General features: G+C 38.9%; 1 protein-coding gene across 6 annotated transcripts in view; it reads right to left on the bottom strand.

Moving 5' to 3' along the window:
• LOC120536904 overlaps positions 1–19,872 on the bottom strand; it is a 290,128-nt gene that overhangs the window by 246,361 nt on the left and 23,895 nt on the right. For all 6 annotated transcript variants that reach the window (XM_039765462.1, XM_039765463.1, XM_039765465.1 and 3 more), the window contains exon 2: positions 7,458–7,484. In XM_039765462.1, the coding sequence (XP_039621396.1) occupies positions 7,458–7,466 (9 nt within the window). In that variant the 5' untranslated portion in view covers positions 7,467–7,484. The remainder of the gene's footprint in view (positions 1–7,457; positions 7,485–19,872) is intronic.

Below are 19,872 nucleotides of genomic sequence, written 5' to 3'. Positions count from 1 at the left end.
GAGCACAGTTCGGCAGCATATTGAACAGGCATGCGGCAAGCTGACCACAAATTATGCCTAAACTAGAGACATTTTAAGTAACTAACAAGTCTGTGGGCCGCCTGAACTACACATCACCATTTAATCAGGCTGTATGGTTGCCAATATTTAAATATACTTTACATATTGTTATTATTTAATAATACATTATTTTATGTGTAACTAAACTCCTGCTTGTCTTTTGCTATACCTAATTGCCTGAGGTTATAGATGTAGAAGGGAAGGTGGGGAGGTTATGTACTATACAGTAATACCTTATAAACAGTGGTAAGTCTGTGATATCTGAGGCATTCTGACAAAGGCTACATATTAATTTATACAACAGGGGAAAGTAGAGCAATATATTTCTCTACCAAGACAAAAAAATAGTTGATGAAATAATGAGGGACCTTCCTCCCACCTGGCTATGGAACAGCTTGTCAGTCAAATGTCCAAATGCTTTTAAGCCCCTGGAGATGGTTGGGCTATGCAGAGAAATGGCTCATACATACTTTTTAGTAAAAAAACTTAAATTAAGGCTAAAGGTCTACACTTCAATCATTTAACAATTGATTTATTTCAAAACCATTGTGGTGGTGTACAGAGCCAAAATTATGAAAATTGTGTCACTGTCCAGTATGGACCTGACTGAATAGGAAAGAGAAAACATTTACAGTATATGCACAAAAAGAGAGATTTAAAAAAAATTGTCATCTTCCAACAAGGGGGAGAAATCAGTCTGTTGACCAAACAAGTACTGAGGCAGAAGTGACACTGCAAGCTCATGTAACTTAAGGTGAAATGGCAAGTACATGAAAAATGACAATTTAGGTTAATAAGTGGGTGGCCCCAAAATGCAAGTGGTAGAAAATTAAAAAAAAAGCAATGCACACAAAATGAGGTGACATATATAAAAGCAACACAAGTGGCACACACAAAATTAAAGGAGTATGAAAAATGTGAACTGTGCCAGCATTAAAATGTGACATGTGGAACATTAGAAGGATGTTAGCATTAACAAGCAGTGCGGCTTAAAATCGGAGTTGAGTGCATGGAAAACATAGGTATGAATTAAAAACAAAAGAAGAATACTGGTTGGTGGAAAGAACTGTCAATCACATGAAAGTTTGATGACAGTAGTGGAAATGTTTCATAATTTTTTTCTGTACTTGATCTGAAAAAAAAATGCCATTAATTGAAATAATTTGATTCAGTTTGCTTGAAGTATGTTTCACAAAACCAGAATGCTCTACTATTTATTTAGCACTTTACTTTAAACTCTGTTGTTAGGATCCACCTCATGATCAGGGAAAACATACGTAAGCTAAAAGAGCCAAAACTCCATCCGTGCTTCTTTCTCTTCATAACTTTCTAGACTGGAGCCTCAGGCTTTTCTGGCTATTATTCGTCAATTAGAGGCCTTTCAGACATGATGTTTCACTTCTTAATATTGCATGAATTTTGCCAATACAGAGACCCCGTCCCCCAGGCTCACATTTGTGTCCCTGAACATAATTGTAACTAGTTTTCTTAAATGAGTTATTGACCTATCTTTGAAATGTAGAGAGACATTGAATTTTAAAAGAATTTATATAACAAGCGGACAATGTGTAAATTCAGTACACATGGTGACAAATACAGAATTCAAACAAATCTCATTTCAAAAATGTTATTTTTCACTTCAGCAACAGGAATAAAAAGAGAAGTGAGTAGCTGCAAGTGACTGGATAACTTCTAAAATGTTATTATGTGTGTTCAGATAAAATACTAAATCACCTGCTATTGTCATCATGTCCGCCTGTACTCATTAAACTACTTGGCACTCAGTGTATTCATTTTGTGGAAATCTGGTAAATTTACTCATCAAGAAATTTTAATTTTAATTGTGATATCTTGAAAAGAGCAACACTGAATAAATATTTTCAATTTCTAAAATTCTACTTGAAAAGAATTCACAAATATTGATAGTTATCCTAAACAGAGATATATTCATTATTTAATCATTCAAATTCATCTTGAGAGAGTATTTTAGCTTCCATATTTTCCTCTTTTACATTGCTGTCCTGAAGGGATAAAATATTAATTTTGAAACTGCAGGCTGTATACTTAAAAGAAAGCTGAAATCTGCCTCAGCTCCAATGTTTGCTGCTCATACAGCCTTTAATTAACTATAACTTGTGTCTTTGGGTCTCTTTTATGAAAATTAATGCTGTTTTATAATTTAGTTTTCTTTCTTTGTGATTCTACCGTTTTTCTTCCTGTTGTTTTGTTCTTGTTATTTTGTCTCTAACTGATCTTCAAGAATGAGCAGTGCCCTTGTTTTGGTCTGTTGCTACAATAGATTTTGTTCACAGATTGGTGGATAATGGACACTTTAACTCCCGTAATGCCGCTTACTACTCCAGATCACCTTACCTAATAATGTACCTCCTTTTCTTTCTAAAGAGACCCTTGAGAGAGAGCTACTGTATCTCATTATGAACAGTTAATCTCGCAGATAAAACAAATACATTTAGGGTGTAAAACGCTCCAGTTGAAACGTGATGCAAGTTGTAATGATTTAAAAAAAAAATACAGTGGAGGAGTTAAATGTAGTGTTGAGTGGATAGTTATGAATATGTTATCTTTGTCACCTTGGGATCCGATCAAATGCTTTAAATGTGGCAAAGCTGGTTATTTAGGTGGGGCGGATCTATTACCATATAATGGCATTTGCCACCCTAACAAAATTATGTGCCACCTTATTTGCCCCATGTAAATCTTCTTATATAATACGCTACCATGGCTGTTCGTTTGTCTGTCCAGGATTTTAAATCACCTGTAGCTCGCAAACCGTTTAACCTATTGACCTGAAATTTGGTACACATATACTACGTGACGTCTACTATCCGCTTTCGGGGTGATGATTGACCTCCAAGATTATTCGTCTTTTTATTTTTATTTTATTTTATTGTAGGATCAACTCTCAGCAGCGGCCATGCGACGCAGGCGTATGGGTGCCGTTCTCATCCCTGCCACCTTCGCAGTCACTTCCCCTACCTCTTCATATTTTAAATCATTCTTCAGGCAAATTAAAGACTTAAGTGCCAGCTTAAGTGAAAAATTAAAGAAAACGTACTAAATTGCAACACAAACACTGACTTAATCAGTTTTAACGTGAAAAGATGCTGATGAAAGAAGAGAAGAAGCGGGTCACTAGGGTGGAGAAAAGAAGAGCTGCTCAGGAAACAGCAAGCACATCAACCTCTGAGCAAATGAATGATAAACGTACAGAGAAAGAGGATGAAAACTAGGAATGCTCAAGTCAAGCGTATTCACGGCATGATATCGTGCAGTACGCTGTTACTGGTATAATAAAAATCACAAAAATTTTAAATAACAAAGTTTCATAAAAATTCTTTTGACATAAAGCATGTCCTGTGCTCAGCTTTACATGTACGCTTCCCCTTCAGAGAATAATGGTTTGTTCCACGCACCATTTTCGTCTTCTCATCCTTTTTTTCTGCCCCTAAGAATTAAATGGCGGGCAAACTGTGAGACTGATATCATCTGTGTCAGGTGAAAGAATGAGGAAATGTTAAATATAATTCATAAATCCTCCCCTTTTCCTCTAGGTCTTTGTGGTGTGTGTGATTTGCAGCAAGGTTGAAGTTAACATTAAAGACGGAGGTATACTCAAAAAAGAACTAAATCTGAAGTCAAAACACTGCCTATAATTAACATCAATCCCATCTGATGTTAACTTTTTGTTACAATTTCATGCTTATGTTTACTACATTTTATACTTCGTTCTATGTTTGTATTATTTTTCTTGTTTTATGCGCATGGTTTGAGAACTTCATTTACCCTAATAATGAAATACTTGACCTTGTACACTGCATTTTCTATACATTTGCAGTTATTGGTGTTGATATATATATATAAAAACAGTGGAAAGACAAGTTTAACAATTATTTTCAAACTTTATAAACACATTAGCATGACTAGGAAAATTGAAAGGTGTTTTTTGAATGCCAACTGCCATATCATGATTGGTATTCAAGCTTTAAATCCATCTAGTTCTAGCTTTCTAAGAGAGAAGGATGTCCATCTTTTGGCAAATGCTTATGAGTCCAATATTGAAGACCTGAAGCACGAACTTCATCAGCTTAGGAGAGTCTTAGAAAAACATAAAAAGAATGATGAACAAAATCCTGCCACTCTGTTGGAAACAAAACTTTTTGGACCCTTACTGGGATGTGTTTTTTGAGCTGTTATGGTTGTGTAAGAGAGCTGAGGTATTACCATCTGCAGTGCTTCTTGTGAATGAAGTTTTTCAGCCCTAAAACTAATAAGGAATCATTTGCAATCTGCTATGACAGAAAGTAGATTGTCAAATTTGGCTATACTAACCATTGAGTAAACGCAGCAAAACTTTGAATTTGGATGACTTTGTGAAAAGATTTGCTGGACCAGATGGTAATCATTGTATTCAGCTCTTATAGTTGAATTTTCTGTAGTTGAAACTGTCAGATGTTAACAAACACTGTTTTTGGGACAGGTCCTCTGCTGCAGTTACTTTATATCTGAATAATTTCAAAAACAACATGACACTTGATTTTACAAGTCTTCATCAACATTGTTGAATATATTTGTCCATAGTTTCTTTTAGAATGAGAATTGTAAAATATGCTAATCAAATAATAAACTGGTGATTGCTACTCTGATTCTAGACTTATCTTTGTAATAATTGATTTTATTTACCTCATAAATAAGCCTGCCTTGAACAAGTATGCCATATATGTGCATCTGAAAGAATAATGTTTTCATGTTGCAACCAACTTAAAAATCGTCTTGCCACTCTCTTGTCACTCAATATAAAATTCTGTAGATCCGTCTCTGATTACAGAGGGACTTGTACAGCATACAGGCTTGGGCAGATTTGTGGCAGATTAAATTTAATGTCAGTAAATGTAAAATTTAGGGAGTAAAAAAGTGAGATATGAATATACAATGGCAGGTCTGAAAATCAAAAGTACTCCTTATGAGAAGGATTTAGGAATCATAGTGGACTCTACGCTATCAACTACCAGACAGAGTTCAGAAGCCATTAAGAAGGCTAACCCAATGTTAATGTTAACCCAATGCTTGCACCACCACCATCTACTCAAAGCACCGTGATATTCCAACAATGATGGATAGATTAAAAGCCAGAAGTCTGTATGACCATCAACATCAAGTGACTCCGTGAGAACCCTAACTACAAAGAGGACTATTTCATTTTTGTTAGGTAGAATGCCCAGAGGGTACTGGGCGGTCCCGTGGCCTGGAAACCCTGCAGATTTTATCTTTTTTTCTCCAGCCGTCTGGAGTTTTTTTTCTGTTTTTTCTGTCCACCCTGGCCATCGGACCTTACTCCTTTTCTATGTTAACTAATGTTGTCTTATTTTAATTTCTCATTTTGTCTTTTATTTTTCTTTTCTTCAGTATGTAAAGCACTTTGAGCTACTTTTTGTATGAAAATGTGCTATATAAATAAATGTTGTTGTTGTTGTTGTTGTTGTTTGGTAGAGTACAAACCAAATTAGGTTATACTTGAGTTTTATAATGCACTGGTGAGGCCTCATCTAGAATACTGTGTACAAGTTTGGTCTCCAGGCTACAAAAAAGACATAAATGTGCTAGAGAGAGTCCAGAGAAGAGCAACTAGGTTGACTTCAGGACTGCAGAGGATGATCAAAAGAGCTGAGCTTTCTTAGTTTAAGGAAAGATTAAGAGGTGACATGACTGAAGTGTTTAAAATTATGAAGGAAGTTAGTCCAGAGGATCAAGACTGTTACTTTAAAATGAGTTCAGTAAGAACATGGGGTCACAGTTGGAAACTTGTTAAGGGTAAATTTTGTACAAACATTATGAAGTTTTCCTTCACACAGAGAACTGCAACCTCAATGAATAACTTACCAAGAAGTGTGTTAGACAGTAGAACACTAAAACTTTACTTGATGCTATTTTTGAGGAATTAAGTGGATAGGGCTGGTAGGTTTGGTTGGGCTGAATGTTCTGTTTTTAACTATTTTTTTTCTAATGCTCCATTTTATGTTTATCCATCCATTTTTGAAACCCATTTATCCTGAGTAGGATCACTGGAAAGCTGGAACCTATCTCAGCAAGAGCTGAACAGAAGGTTGAAACAACACCCAAACAGTGTGCCAATCTGTCATAGGGTGAACACATACCCATACACATCAGGTGCCAGTTTAGCATCGTCAATCCACCTAATGTGCATGTCTTTGGATTTGGTTATGTAGTATCCTGCAAATTTAATAAGTAATCAGAACATACAGTGCCCTCTTATAGCACCCAAAGACCCCAGAGGGGCTGTGCTGCCAGACTACAATTCCTAGCATTGTCTGCTGCTTCCGAATGGGCGCTGATATCTAGGGCTGCTACCATCTAGAGACTGGGGGGAATAAACATCCCCCAGAAACTTTCCTTCCATGTCCTCCTCTTCTCTCCTGGCCAGGCAAGGTACTACAAATGTAACAGATTGGGGCGCCAATCCATTTTTCTGGGGCTTCCCACCTGGGTAAGGAACTGTCTTCTCTTATGGTTGGGATATCTGTCTATCCATTGGAAGCCTTGTCCAGGTGCGATAACCTTCCATCTCTAGGCTGGGATACCTTTCTGTCCACTCGGGGCTACCCGTCTGGGTAAGGTATCTTCCCAACTCCCTGCTGTGTGGTCCTTGCAATGGTTATGCAGACATATTTGTGATTTTTTTTTTGTTATAATTATATAATTAAATAAAGTTTTGACTTCTGCTTATATATAATGTACATATAAAATATTTAAGCTTGTACTAAGAAATGTTTAATGTATAAAAAAGGTCTTAAGCTTTAGGAATAGACCCCTTTCCAATGCATATATTCAGAGATGAACTGCTAAGAAGACAGAGCGGAGGGTTAAGAATGAGATTGTAAAAGCAACCAGGAATGTTCTGGTAATGGAGAGAGGGAGAAAAAAAGAACTGGGGAGCATGCACTGATACAGTTGCAGGTTACGGGTTCTTGCTCAAGGGCCCAACGGAGTAGAAGGGTCAATACAGACAATTTATGATGTGCCGCCTTCCTAGCTCTTTGTTTCAAGCAGTTAAATCTGCATTCAAAATAAAGATAATTGTTATTTTTCTCAACTATTTTTCCTTCAAACACCTGTTTTGAGGTTTGTGTGCCTGTAGTCTATCAGTTGAAATATAAAAAACTGTCATTCAGGGAAAGCATGCTCCTTTCAAAACAAAATCTTGGAATTACTATTAAAATTTTTGGCAAGATTTTATTTTATACTGTTAAATAAAATACTAATTCATGAAGAGCACAATTTCAAGGTAAATACAGTATTTTATATTCAACTGTTAATGTTGGCAGATATGGTGAAGACTGAATATATTAATGCATACTCACTGTTTCCATGGTCTTCTTTGGATCCACCTATCATATGAAAAGATATAAAAAAACATAAGCAATCAGCCTTTAATGAGAGACCTAACTAAAACCTACCACTGTACTAGTGAAATAAGATAATTATGTACAGTAACAGAAACAAACAGAGAGAAAGAGAAAGAGAGTACCTCGGGCATCTTAGCACACCCAGAGTGAGGGTCAGTGTATCAAAGGTGGTGTGCCCTCATATAAACTAAGAGGGTCAAAATACAAAGAAAAATTTAAAGAAGACAACAAACTCTGTTGCCTTTCATGACCTACACAGGCTTATAAACTCTCTCTATAAGATGGGGTTGCTCACTCACTTACACTCTTTTTCTCTCCTCTGGTCTCCCTCTATTACTGTACTTTGACCTCTCTTCATTTCACACATGACTCTTTACCCAAATGTCTTTCTATAACTTCATATTCAATGAGTCCTTTGCTCCATATGCTTAAAAACACCTGAATAGAATGACTTTCACTTAAACCCAAAAGACCTTTTTGAGGTCGATGCAGCCACGTTTTAACTACAAGGACATCAGACTGCAACATCCTCTACTAAATTAGTTTCCACTGCCCTTAGATGCAAGGAAAAGTCTTTTTTTCTTTCAAAACAAAGTGCAGACTTTATTAAACCCAATGCTCACTCCCTAGCAGACTATGTGACCATGACACAGTGATGTCACATGCACTCAGATAAGCTTTCTAACCATGCATGGTGTATCAGCAAAATAATAACAAGACTCATAGTATTTAATTTGTGTGGATATTAGTATTATTATAGGATTATTTAGATAAAGTGAATAAACTGGGGGAGCAAACATTCTTTTTTACAGGGTTTTGACAGACACGTGCCTTTTGGACAGAAGTTTTGGTCAGAAAATTACTCTTAGGAATGTTTTAAGAGACAAAGAATTCTGGAATGCATGCAAGTAAACTGAAAAACATTGGGAGATATGCAAATGTAAAAAGCAAACACTAAAAAGAGTGTTTTTTATATATGTATATGTTTAAGCTGAAATAATCTAACTAGTTATATGTGCTTGTAAGAAGTATGCCAAATAAGGGCTTTTGGGGATGTTGAAGTTAACATGTTTCTCATAATTAGCTAAAAGTTATTTAAGTGACAGGTGGCACAATGGCACAGTGGTAGAACTGCTGCCTCTCTATAAGGAGCCCTGGGTTTGCTTCCCAGGTCCTCTTTGCATGGAGTTTGCATGTTCTCCCCGTGTCTGTGTGGGTTTCCTCCGAGTGCTCCGATTTCCTTCCACAGTCTAAAGACATGCAGGTTAGGTGCATTGATGATTCTAAATTGTCTCTAGTGTGTGCTTGGTGTGTGGGTGTGTGTGCCCTGCGGTGGGCTGGCACCCTGCCCAGGGTTTGTTTCCTGCCTTGCGTCCTGTGTTGGCTGGGTTTGACTACAGCAGACCCCCGTGATCCTGTAGGTAGGATATAGCGGGTTGAATGATGGATGGATGGATATTTAACTGACAAGTAACCAGACCATGGAAATGCATCCTGTGTCAGCTGGCAGTGTGGTGTAATGGTTAAGGTTGGGGTTGTTTGTTCAAATCCTGCTACTGACTATAAGACCATGAGCAAGTCACTTCACCCGCCTGTGCTCCAATTGGAACAACAAAAGAAATATAACCAGTGGCATCACTGGAGGTGTTGACTTTAACGGGTGACACCAAAATACAGTGGAACCTCGGGACACGACTAAAATTCGTTCCAAAACTCTGGTCACAACCCAATTTGGTCGTGACCTGAAGTAATTTCCCCCATAGGATTGTATGTAAATACAATTAATCCATTCCAGACGATACAAGCTGTATGTAAATATATTTTTTTAAAGATTTTTAAGCCCAAAAATAGTTAATTATACCATAGAATGCACAGTATAATAGTAAACTAAATGTAAAAACATTGAATAACACTAAGAAAACCTTGAACAGAGAAAACTGACATTGCAAGAGTTCACACTCCTTACGAACCGCTCGCTATAAACACTTTTTTTTAATGAGTTTTAAGCACAGGGAAAAAAATGAACATTTGAAAAATCCGTAATTTATACAAAAACTAACTATAAACAACCGAGAAAACTAACCTTGCATGAATCGAGTTCTGGCATTAAGGAAGTGAGGAGGAACTGGGTGGAGAGGAGATTACAGTTTTGAGGTGAAGTCTGTGACGATGCAGGTTCGCTGCATACTCCCATCTCGCTTCCGGGAGCCCTTAAACCCATCACCGTCGGTAATGTTACTGATGAGCACGACAGTGAGGCACTATTACACAATGGAGCAAAGGGATGGTGCAAAAATTGCCAAGTGCTTTTATTAAAATCAACAAAACAACAATCAAAAAAGTCCAAATTAAATAAAGTGAAGTGCTTTCAGAATCCTTCAATAAATAAATAATCCCATAAAAACAGAAGTGAAGTGGAGGTTAAAATCCAATAGAAAAAAGTCTTCATTAAATACAACGAGGTTAAAACAATGCTGAAAGCAGTCTCTTTAAAAACAAGCCCGGTGCATTCTTTAACTGCCTTCTCAGCCTTATGCGGCCAGCCGTCCTTCTTCTGGTCACTCCAGCTCCTTGATCGCTCAGCTGGAGTGACCGCTTCCATCTGCCCCACTGAGTGTCGGCCAAAACACCCCTGCTTGAGCTCACTCTCCAGCTGCCTGCCTGCGAGCATGCGCTCACTTGCTCACACCGGTTCTTTGCACACTGCTTCCTGTTTACTTCCTCACTCTGCAACCTCTGTCTTTCTTTTCTTTTTCCTCCCTTTAGCCGCCTCGCGCTTCTATTTATGACGAGGATGTGGCAAGCTGTAGCACGCCGATTATTTATTTAAAACTGGCCTCTTGACGTGAACTGTGGACCTGCTATACCACAAAGTTCTTCTGCACGAGCTGGAAGGGAAATGAAATAGAGCACAAAGAGTTCACAGCGAATACAATATACAATACAATACAGTTTATTTTCGTATAACCCAAAATCACACAGGAAGTGCCGCAATGGGCTTTAACAGGCCCTACCTCTTGACAGTCCCCCAGCCTTGACTCTCTAAGAAGACAAGGAAAAACTCCCCAAAAAAAACCTAGTAGGGAAAAATGGAAGAAACTTTGGGAAAGCAGGTTCAAAGAGAGACCCCTTCCCAGGTAAGTTAGGCGTGCAGTGGGTGTCAAAAAGAAGGGGGTCAATGCAATACAATACAATACACAGAACAGAACAAATCCTCAATACAGCATAAAAAAAAATGTAGAAGTACGGAGCAGAATTTAATAGTAGATGATCTCACACAATAAGATTTGGATATTTTTAGAGTCCTGGAGACCTCATCCATCAAGCTGCCTCCCCCATTTGGCCATTCCACAGCTGAAACAGTGCTGGGCCAGCCAATCTGATGAAAGAACCCCTCTACCCCATGATTCCTGTGATCCTCCATCAGGGATGACTTTACCATAGGCAGGCAAAACAACTTGACAGGTGGGCTGTGGCACCAAGTGCCACATTTGAGTACCGAGAAGAGAAACAGAATAGGTGAGGGTTAGTATTCATTTATAACTGTTATATTACTTATGTTTTAGTGCTAATGACTAATAACAGAGATGCAGTATGTACAGTTAATCAGCAGCACAGGGAGAGAATGAACATGTGCGGAAATCATCAGCGTGTACGAACCAGAAGGGAAACTGGCTTGTTCGTCACCCGAGTGTGTGGTCATGAACAGATGCAAAAATTTGGCAAACTTTTTGGTCGTAACCTGATTTGTACGTGTTCAGAGACGTTTATGACCTGAGGTTCCACTGTAACTGTCTATAAAATTTTTATGCAGTGATTCAGCTGCATGCACTGTTGTTTTCTTTCCTTTTGGTGTTTTTATAGTCTCTGATTTTGTCAAATGATCTCTAAAAAGAAAAGGATTTTAAAAGTAGTTTCAGAGACATTACAACTGCTGGAGAGAGAGAGAGACAGATTTCTATGGGACAAGCCATCTACAAATCATTATTACTCTTGCAAGCATCACATCTGGCTTAAAACTAGAATTGCCAAAGCCTACAAAAAAACTTGTAAATCTGGCCCACCTTAAATCCCTATGCACTTCTCCGTCAGCGTCTTTTGTCTTGTAAATGTGCCAATTAAGACAAGCAGCAAGCAGCCTAATATTCCATCCGCCCCCCACCGCAGGAAGACCACAAAATTCTTCCTGTTCCAGTCTTCAATATCTGGGAGTGAAGTGCTGGAGTTTTAGAATGGAAATAATAGATCGTTATTTGGAACACATGCATTTCATGCGTGTTCCGTTTCTAGAATAATCTGTGTAAACACATTGTTAAAACAGAAACGTTTTTCATATTTTAGTAATAAATGAAAAAATGTAGGCATAAACTATATAATGTGTAAAGCCTGAAATGCAAAGATCAAATGAACAGTTTCACAAAAGGTTCAAGGATGATGCAACAGCTTCAGTGGCACAGCGGTAAGAATTGCTGACTTATAATCAAGAGTCCCCGTTACGATCCTGACTGCCTCATATATTTATCATTTTGAGTGGTGAGTTGCTCTTATTGCTAACATTATACAATAAACACATACATTTGATTTGCATCTGTAACACACGCTGTAAATGTATAGTACTTGTAAAAGTTACCATTTTTTTTTTTCACTTTTATATTCAGTCACGATCACAATATTTACTAACACCCCAAAACCGCCTCAAGGGATCTGAGGCTGTTACTTCTTATGTGAAACTGGGAATAACTATAGATGTGAGTGGTGCTTTGAGACAAGTGAACTGGAAATTCTCTGATCTGGATGGATAAAAGCTGACACACAAACACTGGTGAATCTGCCTTCTTCATATCTCACTGTCACTTGATTTTTTTTATTCAATTTTATTGAGTGTTCCTGCTCATGCTGAATTTGTATGCACCTTATGGTCCATGATGCAAAAAAAACAGAGACATAGGTGTATATGATATTTGAAATTATTCAAATTATTATATATTTATGACCTGTATTGTACATTTTGAAAAACATTGTGGCACGGTTGCAACATTATTCATATTCATTCGTATACCTTCTTGCGCTTTGTGGTATAGCAGGACCATGGCTTAAAAAAAAATAAAGGCCAGTTTTAAATCCATAGATACGTGTTGCACGACCGCGGAGGGTTAATGAGGTAGTTGAAGCGAGTCGCACCTGCATGTGATTAAGGCGCTGCACCCCATGGAGACGTGAGTATATATATACTGGCCAGCATAAAAAGAAAGGGAAGAAATCAAAGATGGGAGAATCAAAGACGAGAGGAAAAAAGAAAGAGGTTAAAAGTTGTGAAAAGGCAGTCTTATCAGGAGGATCTGGCCACCTGGAAGAAGGAGACAGCACGAGCTGGGGCCCCGTGAAGGAGCGTTAGCTGTGGCACTCTAGGGGCTAGTTCGCAGCACTGAACATCCAGGTAGAGTGTGGCAAGCAAGGCAACACCAGTCCCTAGGCTTCCGAGGTGCGACAACGTGAGCGCGAAGGAAGAAGGGAGGAGAGACAACCTCGGACAGTCTGGCCATGATGTCATGAGGCAGCCAAGACAGAGGTCGGCCGAAAGGGGCTTGTGGCTGCTGAGTCTCCGCTGGCTACCCAAGCAATGGGAGAGCCGGGGAGAATGAGAAGGAGGTGGACAGAGATCAGAACAAGTAAGACTGCATTTTAAACTTGGATTTTAATGGATTTATTTATATTTTTATCCTCAGTTTTTATTGGATTTTTATGGATTTATGTATTTTTTAACACTGCACTATTGACACTTTTGTTGGTTTTACTTTTGTGTTAACTGGTTTTTAATAAAAGCCCTTGAGCACTTTTTCCACCATCCTCTGGCTTTATCAGTGAATTGTCCTCATTTGTCAGGTCATCTCGGTCATAATTATCGACGGTGTTGGTTCCACAGACTCCCATGTTGGAAGAGGGAGTCTGTAGTGGACCGGCATTGTCACACGCTTGTAGTCACCGACTGCAGCTACCCCCCATAACCCCCCCTCCTACCCCCCCGGATCTTGCCTAATCTGCACATTTTGATGCATGGTGCTGTTTCCTTTGTACTCCAGGACATGCAGAAGAAAGAATGGTCCTCTGCAAGTTGAGCCATGAACGCTCTTCTTTTCTCAGTGGACCCCATACATGCCTTGTACAGTACATGTGCGTTAATTGCTGCCAGGTCGAGCTTGTTATAGCACAAGCAACCGGCCACCTGCGTGATCCTACTAGCACTGAATAAGCTTATGCCTTCTGGTGCATGCTGTCAGTGCAGCACTGGGGCAAAAAAAAAAAGAAAGAGACAAATATATGTGACATTTTGAAGAAACAACTTGTTTACAGTCTTTTCACCTATGAAGCAGTAATAAACTGCTCAAAAAAATTAAAGGAACACTTTGAAAACACATCAGATCTCAATGGGAAAAAGAAATCCTCCTGGATATCTATACTGATATAGACTGGGTAATGTGTTAGGAACGAAAGGATGCCACATCGTTTGATGGAAATGAAAATGATCAACCTACAGAGCCCTGAATTCAAAGACGCCCCAAAAATCAGAGTGAAAAAATTATGTGGCAGGCTAGTCCATTTTGCCAAAATTTAATTGCAGCAACTCAAAATTGTACGCAGCACTTTGTACGGCCCCTGTGTTCTTGTATACATGCCTGACAACATCGGTGCATGCTTCTAATGAGATGACAGATGGTGTTGTGGGGGATCTCCTCCCAGATCTGGACCAGGACATCACTGAGCTCCTGGATAGTCTGAGGTGCAACCTGGTGGCATTGGATGGACCAAAACATAATGTCCCAGAGGTGTTCTATTGGATTTAGGTCAGGAAAGTGTGGTGGCCAGTCAATGGTATCAATTCCTTCATCCTCCAGGAACTGCCTGCATACTCTCACCACATGAGGCCAGGAATTGTCGTGCACCAGGAGCCACTGTACCAGCATAGGGTCTGACAATGGGTCCAAGGATTTCATCCTGATACCTAATGGCAGCCAAGGTGCCTTTGTCAAGCCTGTAGCAGTCTGTGTGACCCTCCATGGATATGCCTCCCCAGACAATCATTAACCCACCACCAAACTGCTCATGCTGAATGATGTTACAGGCAGCATAATGTTCTCCATGGCTTCTCCAGACCCTTTCACTTCTGTCACGTGCTCAGGGTGAACCTGCTCTCATCTGTAAAAGCACAGGGCACCAGTGGTGCATCTGCCAATTCTGGTATTCTATGGCGAATGCCAATCGAGCTGCATGCTGCTGGGCAGTGAGCTCAGGGCCCATTAGAGGACATGGGGCCCTTGGGTCACCCTCATGAAGTCTTTCTGGTTGTTTGGTCAGAGACATTCACACCAGTGGCCTGCTGGAGGTCATTTTGTAGGGCTCTGGCAGTGCTCATCCTGTTCCTCCTTGCCCAAAGGAGCAGATACTGGTCCTGCTGATGGGTTATGGACCTTCTATGGCCCTCTCCAGCTCTCCTAGAGTAACTGCTTGTCTCCTAGAATCTCCTCCATGCCCTTGAGACTGTGCAGGGAGACACAGCAAACCTTCTGGCAATAACACGTATTGATGTGCCATCCTGGAGAAGTTGGACTACCTGTGCAACCTCTGTAGGGTCCAGGTATCACCTCATGCTACCAGTAGTGACACTGACTGTAGCCAAATGCAAAACTAGTGAAGAAACAGTCAGAAAAGATGAGGAGGGAAAAATGTCAGTGGCCTCCACCTGTTAAACTATTCCTGTTTTGGGGGTCATCTCATTGTTGCCCCTCTAGTGCATCTGTTGTTAATTTCATTAACACCACAGCAGCTGAAACTGATTAACAACCCCCTCTGCTACTTAACTGACCAGATTAATATCCCATAAGTTTCATTGACTTTATGCTATACTCTGATTAAAAAGTGTTCCTTTAATTCTTTTGAGCAGTATATAATATAACCATTTGATTTAAGGAAACCTCAACAACTTGATAGCAATATAAATCTAATTGTATGATGTACAAATCCATCTATTCAAACTACTCATCTATATACTCTGTTCAGATAGGCATTTAGAGTTAGGATCTGATAATACAACAAACTGTTGGATGCTGATAGTATATTGTTACTTCCGGCATCGAAAGTGCTTTATAAATAAATCTTGGGCTAAGGTGGTGTTATAATCTCATCCTTAAAACAATCTGAAAGATCACTAATTTACCGGGGATTCTACAAGGTCATGCTGTTAATCTTAAGAGATAGACTGCTTAGTTATTTGTTCTACAACTACTCAAATTGCTGAAGTAATACAATCTATTAAATTGCTTCAAATGTAATTTGTGTAGTGTTTCCAGCAGCACAAAATGCAGTTATTCACAGCATCAAATATGACAACAATGGCATTAATTAATTTTCTATACATTTGAAATTTCAAATTGAAATGTCTGCAATGTCAGTTTGTACTTGCTTTCCCAGACATTTTTACCACACAAGATTGCTTTTTTTGTATTAAAAGTTAGAATAGACTTCTCATCATGTGTGCAGCCTTGCAGCCTTGCACCCTGCTCTCTAGCTATTGTTACTCTTATGTAATTTATTTGTGAGAACTGCTTTCATTGGAATGCACATGTGGCTTTTAAATCTGTCCATATGTGTTTTACGAATGGCTTGTTTCACCTAATAAACAGTGCATTAATCTACTGGTCCTCATGTTTATTCCATTAAAGTTGGTGCAGCGAGCAGGGTGTTGCTCGGGACTGCTCCAGAGCATTCCAGAAGAGGATGGTCCATCAACAGAAGTAAAAGAAAAAGGTGAGTCGAAATGACTTATTTTTACAATTACCTATATGAGTACTCTGTACTGGTTTCAGTAGCATTATTTTGAAAGTGAGTAAAGGATTGCAGTGTTGTATAAAGTACTCAAACACCACACTTGAGTAAAAGTAGAGATACTTGAAAAGTTACTCAAATAAAAGTAAAATCTGCTTATAACTACCCCAACTAGAACGTTTAAAGTATTAGACACTAACTGCACTTATGTACAAGTACATGTAGGATCTCTGTGTTTTCTTTCTATCCGTGCATTTTCAAATGAGAGAGGAAACCAGAGCACCTGGAGGAAACTGTCTCAGATATGGGAAGAATTTGCAAACTCTATGCAGCGAGCACTTAAAATCTGAATGCAAGGCAGCAGCATTATCACTGCTGCCTCCCATTTTATATAAAGTCAAAAAAGTTTGCACAATCTCAAAATAACTTGAATTACTCTCTTTTTATGTGTTAGATGTATGAAATTAAAGAAGACAACAATCGCTTTTATTTTTTAAGGTCAATGCCTACTGTACCTTTCACAACTCACATTGTGCTTGGTACTCAATCTGAGAAATTTTAAATTACATGTAAAAAAACCCTGGATTCTACATTGTGTCCCATCAGAAATGGCAGGAATACACTAGTTAAAGGCCACAATGACAACATGAAAGTATGCCATAAAGATATAGGCACTGATGATTTGAAAAAGCATTAATAAATAACAGGATTGAGACATCAGTCTAATTCCTTTTGGAAAGCTACATTAGTGGTGAGATCCTGCTTTCATGGACCTTATTTAATTTGTGAATCCTTTATTTCACTTTTCACAACCTGTTAATATTAACAGAACTGTGCATCCCATTTAGAATATAGTGACTGGGCTTTGAAATGGAAATTAAATCATCCAGAAGTGACAAATCATTATGTTCTTGCCAGAAACAGTAGAACTATGGTGTCTGATCTTGATTTCAAATGGTGCATTTAATTTGTGAATCTTTTGTGTCACTTTTCACAAGCTATCACATTTCTCACTTCTTCACATACATATGCAGTTATAATTTGATTTTTATAGGAGAATAAAAATGTTTAGAAACAACGTATCATTTCAGTTTATGATGGTGCGGGTCAGCTCCTTGCACCCTCTTCCATTTGGGAGCCTCTTGAAACTGACACCATCGATAGTAATGACCAGGATGAGCTGTGCAAATGAGTACACCACATGAAGCAAGGGGAAGGTGCAAAGGTGAACAGTGCTTTTATTAAAAACAAACCATAAAAAATGTTTCAAAAAGTGTACAGCATAAAAATATTCAATAAATAAATAATTCATAAAAAGAGGTGAAGAGTGTAGGTTAAAATACAAATAAATAAATCCAATAAAAAAGGTTAAAATTCAGTCTTTTTGTCCTGTGAGCCTCGGTTCCCCTTAAAAAAAATCTCACTTCTCCTCAGGACACCCTTCTTTCCTCCTGGCCAGTGTCCCCAATTCCAACCCTATGGTGTCTGCAGGGAGCTACCCAGCCCTGCATCTGTGCCTACCGCTGCCTTTCCAGGCTCCACCTGGCAAAAACACACTCTGTCCTCTCACCGCAGCCAATCCGTTGCCTCCGCACAGCAAGAGGACATTCCTGAGTCCCCTATCCTCCGCTGGCCACACGCTCCTTCCTGAGAGCTCAACACCCATCGGCCTGCTTCATTTCATTACACTCACTCATTCTCCTTCACACTCTTGGCTCTCTTCTTCACATACTTTAACCTCTGTGCCCTTTTCTTCTCTTTCATTCATTTTTCTTTTCCTTTTTTCTTACCCACCTTGCACTTGTGCTTCTCCTTTTAAAATGGGGATGAGGCAGCGCTGTGGGAATTAGCAGCTCCCGGTGTCAATTATGGTCACAGGCAATCCTGCACCTGTGCACTAAGTGCAGGGCTGCCCGCTCCCACATCATTCACGAGAACTGCTCTCACCACGCTACCACGCCCCCGACACACAAAGATGCGAGTGCAGCGATTATTTATTTAAAATACCAATCAGCCGCAGACTTCACTTTAGCACACAGTTGCATTAAAAGTAGTAATATTAATGTCTAATATTGAATCCACAACTTACATTAAATTTGTGAATTTTTTCTTTCAGAGCACACAGATTCACCATGTATAAATATGTACAAGTCTGTAATTTACATTGGATTATAATTGTCTAGAAATGTTATACCATTATAATTTCTTTTGGCGAGGTAAGATAGTTGCCTGATCTTGGATTTACAACCAACAATTAATTTGTGAATGTTTAATTTTAGTTTTCACAACTTGTCAAGGTTTACACAACTATGCATTCCTGAAAAAATATGTGATTTAGGATGAAATTAACTTGTCTGGAAAAGATATATATTTTGAATTATTTTTAAAATAGGAATTTCAACATCTGATCTTTAATTAACAATCTTTATTTCATTTGTGAATCTTTCATTTCACTCCTCGTAAATTCATAATATTTCATTTTTATAGATCCATATGAAGACAAAATTACTGACAATTTACAATTGTCTATATTTGTCCATGAAAGATTAATCTTTAAACAGTAACTACCATGTTGAGTTCACAACCTGCATTTAGTTTGTGAGTCTTTCATTTCACTTTGCACAGCCTATCAAATGCTGCATTTACGCATGTCTTTCAAGGTATACGTAATGAAATTTGATAATGGAATTAAAGTATTCTGAAGCAACATATCATTTTCAATACATTTGAACAACCTACTTCACTGCCTGACTGAGAATTCACAAGTCCAGGTGAATTTATAAAACTCATATTTCAGGTGGGCAGAGTGGTCGCTCTGAGACTAGGCATCTGCACTGGCAATTAGAAGGTTCAAATCCCATAAACACCTGAAGTGACTCCACTCCGTTGGGAACCTTGAATTTAACCTGCAATTGCTTTGTCCTGGGTATGACATTAATCTGCATCCAGCCCTGCAAGCAGGTCCCCCGTCTTACAAGGAAAATTCAGGGGTTGGTGACAGGACTGGCACTCCAGCCCCATAAAAAAAACCTCACACTGTTCCAGTGTGGTGCTGAGGTGTCACCCACCACACTTGGGTCCCAATCCAGGTGGTTTGTTTTGTGGCGGGTGCGATAAAATGTATCAGCACATGCTCACATATTTCAGATGGCTAGTGTAGTAGCACTGCTGCCTTAGAGTAAGGAAACTGGATTTTGAGGTCTAGGTACTCCTTCAATGATGTTTGCATGTTGTACCCATATTTTCATGGATTTCCTCTCACAGGTGGATTGGCGATGTTTCGTTGGTGTGTAAATATGTTCTATGATGGACTGGCACCGTCTCTATGTGTTGTTCTGGTCTTGCACTCATTAGTTTTAGTGTCTGATGTTTTCTTATTTAATTTCTGGATGTTTAATTTCACTTCTCAAATCTTCTTCTTCTTCTTCTTCTTTCAGCTGCTCCCGTTAGGGGTTGCCACAACAGATCATCTTCTTCCATATCTTTGGTTTGACAGCATGCCTCAGTCCAACCTGCCCTGCAGCTCCACCTCTGTGGCTGACAATGTATC

Source organism: Polypterus senegalus, chromosome 10 (genome assembly GCF_016835505.1).
Source record: "Polypterus senegalus isolate Bchr_013 chromosome 10, ASM1683550v1, whole genome shotgun sequence".
Taxonomy (NCBI): domain Eukaryota; kingdom Metazoa; phylum Chordata; class Cladistia; order Polypteriformes; family Polypteridae; genus Polypterus; species Polypterus senegalus.
Note: the sequence above shows the minus strand (reverse complement) of the source record. Positions and strands in the feature narration are given on the sequence as shown.